This window comes from Zingiber officinale, chromosome 2B, assembly GCF_018446385.1.
Source record: "Zingiber officinale cultivar Zhangliang chromosome 2B, Zo_v1.1, whole genome shotgun sequence".
Taxonomy (NCBI): domain Eukaryota; kingdom Viridiplantae; phylum Streptophyta; class Magnoliopsida; order Zingiberales; family Zingiberaceae; genus Zingiber; species Zingiber officinale.
In genome coordinates this window covers 61,963,092-61,966,474 of record NC_055989.1, presented here as the reverse complement: position 1 = coordinate 61,966,474, position 3,383 = coordinate 61,963,092, and the positions used below count along the sequence as shown (strand labels likewise).

The 3,383-nt window shown below is 44.0% G+C and overlaps 1 protein-coding gene across 1 annotated transcript; it reads right to left on the bottom strand.

Moving 5' to 3' along the window:
* Positions 1-1,340: 1,340 nt before the first annotated feature.
* On the bottom strand, positions 1,341-2,929 carry LOC122049143 (ethylene-responsive transcription factor CRF1-like). Its single transcript, XM_042610582.1, has 2 exons — positions 2,699-2,929; positions 1,341-2,605 (listed from the first exon to the last, which is right to left on the bottom strand). Exon 2 carries the CDS (start codon positions 2,540-2,542, stop codon positions 1,550-1,552), a length of 993 nt encoding a protein of 330 aa, XP_042466516.1. The 5' UTR covers positions 2,543-2,605; positions 2,699-2,929; the 3' UTR covers positions 1,341-1,549.
* Between the last annotated feature and the right edge of the window lie 454 nt (positions 2,930-3,383).

The window sequence follows — 3,383 nt, the reverse complement described above, 5'->3', positions numbered from 1 at the left end:
AATTATAAAATTTCACTATCTTTATAATCAAGATTACATTACAAGTTTAAAGTTAAATCAAATAAAATAATCACCTTGTAATATAATTAAGATTACATTACAAGACATATTATACCCTACCAAACGCCTATTTCAGTTCAAGAACGTATTCAGTTTTTTAAAAATAAAAATATTGATAAAATTTAAGAAATCATCATAAATTTAATGATATAAATACTTTAAAAAATTAAAAATTAAGTGAAATGCCGAATATAATTACTGCGGTTTCAGCGATCATGTGCAGACTTAAATTTAGAAGACGAATTATTTGAACAGCGAGGCAGGATCGGCCATTAAAATGCATGCACTCTCCTCGTGACGCCGCCCGCCATGCAATTTAATGGCCACGATTTTTTTATTTTATCTTATTTTATATTACAGCTTTCAACGCCTGGAAATTTGTGAGTTTATTTTATTTTATTTTCTATTCAACAGAATTATACTGTAATTATTACTGCAATTAAACCTCCTCGATTAAATGAGTTTCATTGATGGCTCTTCATTAGAATAATTAAAGGCAATTCCCCTCGTTTTTCAGATTTACCAAAACATTTTCCTATAAAAAATGTGTGTGAATTAAACTTGTTTACGACATGGGTCATTCATATTTTTTTATAAAATTGGATACTCTCATATGTTAGAAAGATGTCAAATTGAGTTCATCGTTAACTTATTCGATGACATTTATTCACAAAAATGCTAGAAAGATGTCAAATTGCTATTAAACATGTCAGCGATATGTAGTATGATCTAAAGTAGAGTCAAACAGCTAGGTATATTCGTAGAATGAGTTTGTTGTAATAAATAATACGTGCAAATGAGTTCAAAACAAACGCCAAGATAGGCGTATAGTATTTGTACGTTTGTATTATACAATTTATTAATTAATGAATAAATTTAGTTGGGATTCGGCCAATAACGGCTTCTTTGTCTAATTTGTTGGGGTTTTTTTTCGTGAATATGCCAATTTTCTTGGGACGGCATCAATTATAGTCCGACCTCCAGCTCCCCACGCTGTCTATATTTATAATTATTTTAGTTAATCTTGAAACTAAAAATAATTAATCTTTAAATGATCAAAAAAATATTTAAAATTTGAAATTTTTAAAAGACTCAGTAAATTTCTCAAAGAGTATACTTATTTTGTATTTTACCCCTCTTCGTGGTATTTTTTTTGAACAGTAGTTAACTGGAGAGGTAAGGAATTAAATAATTTTAAATATGTGTTTTTTTTTTGTCAGTTGCTAAAGAAAATATAAAGGAAATTAATTTGCAATGTTTTTTCTTTTACATCTCGCATAGTAAAATAAGTTTATTAAAAAGGTACAAAATGGACGAAGATTTTGTGAAAATGCCCTCATTTTTTATATTATCGTAAAATTTCACGATTGACAGCGAGACAGATCGACGTCCCAAATTGAATACTGCTGGAATCTGACGGTCTAAGGATAGCTTCCATGGGATTCTCCGCGCGTGCCCTGCACGACGGTTCTGTTCCTGTGTAACGGACTCAGATGCCAGCGAGCGGTTCGATTGGGAATAAATCGCCGATTTCTTGAAAATAGTCGTCTCCGCCGTGCCACGTGGAGGTGCCGAACTCGAGGCCGGAGCTGAGGAAGGCGTGGCTCAACTCCTCGGCCAGGAAGCCGATGTCAGCCGAGTAGTCGCCGAAAAGGCTCGGCTCGGAAGCATCGAAGCCGAGGAAATCGTCGTGTGGCATCGCCTCTTCGATGGGCAAAAAGCCGGTGAGCTGCCACGGTAAGCGAAGCCCGGCGGTGTCGGAGGCTGGAGGCGGAGAGTTTGGCCTTCCGACGACCTCGAGGGATGCCTTCGTGGAGACATTGGAAGAGCAAGAGAAGTCGCGGAGGACGGAGGTAGGGGAAGAGAGGTTTGGCGATTCGTCGCCGGAATGGGAGCCTCCAGACATGGAGGTGAGGATGCTGGTGGAGAGGTACTTCTTGGAACGTGGGGTGGACGACGGAGCGGCGGAGGGCTTCTGGGAGAAATTGGTGGTGGCGTCGGGGCCTCGGAGTTGGATCGCGGCCGAGTCGTAAACCCTAGCCGCCTCCTCGGCGGTGTCGTACGTGCCCAGCCACACTCGTACCCGCCGCCACGGGTCGCGGATCTCGGCCGCGTACTTGCCCCATGGCCTCCGTCGGACGCCACGGAACCTCCTCGCCCCTCCATCGCCGCCTCCGGACGCGGCCATGGAAGCAGAAGAACCTCCCGCCGCCTTTCTCTTCCTAGCTCTCGGCTTGCTCTTGCCGGCGGCCGCAGAGGGGCGGTACTCGAAGCGGATTTCCTGCACGTAGCGTCGGACGCCGCGGCACTCACCCTCGTCGCCGGAAGAGTCGGTGGCGTCGTGGTCGTCGCAGAAGATTCTGACGGTGTGTGGCCTGGAAACGTCGCATCGCCGGCGCTTGCATCCCGGCGGCAAAGTCTTGGAGGTCACCTCGACGTGCTCCGTCCGCTTAGCAGGCACAACCAACCAGTCAGCTTCCATTTATGACCTCCTCCCTTCTACTCTACTCGCATCGACCACGCCTCCCCTTGCTCGAATTCCTCCCTGCAAACCAACCAAGAAACGACACAAGAGTCCAATCACAACCACAAACCGAATCTCCATTGAAGAAATAAATAGTGGGGGACAGGAAATTACCTGAAAAAGAAGAGAGCGGAGCAGAGGAATTGAAGGAAAGAGGAAGCACAAGTACACCAACGAAGGCCTCGGAAGAAAAGCAGAACAAAGGCGAAAGAGAGACGATGAGTGATAATATGCAGTTGTAGCCGGGTAGGTAGTGTCAGAGAGGTTGCGGTGGAGGAGCAACAGCGCTGGCGGTGGCTGGCGCAGGAGCGCAGTTTTCTATTTTTGGAAAATCGCGGCCGCCTGCTCTCGTTAATCCGTTTGATGCTGCAGCAGCAGCGCAGGCAGTGTCAAAGAGAGAGTGACCATTCGTGTTGGGTGACGTGGTCTGTTTTATAGGATCGCTGCACCGCTACGAAGCGTTTATCTTTTATTTTATTTAAAATAATAAATTAAATTAAATTAAATTTCATATAATTTTTATTTTATTTTCCATTTTTAATTAAATCGGAGAAAAAAGAACCGAGCACCGGCTCCTCACCGACGACTACGATAGACCACGAGGCGCCGCATCGGAGTGGGGCCCACGTCCCGCAGTGGCAATCAACAGCTGCCATCTGTAACTTGTGGGCCAGGGGTTGTAATAAAAATTTGAAAAATCTTGAGGAGCTAATTGCAAAGATATTTATCGTCGTTTTCGTGGAGTTTGGAGAGGGATGTGGCCTCCTCCTTTGTCCGATCTATCGTAGGGAAGCCTTCG

Coding starts and splice junctions, on each gene's coding strand:
- LOC122049143 (XM_042610582.1), bottom strand. CDS start 2,542: ATGGAAGCTGACTGGTTGGTTGTGCCTGCTAAGCGGACGGAGCACGTC.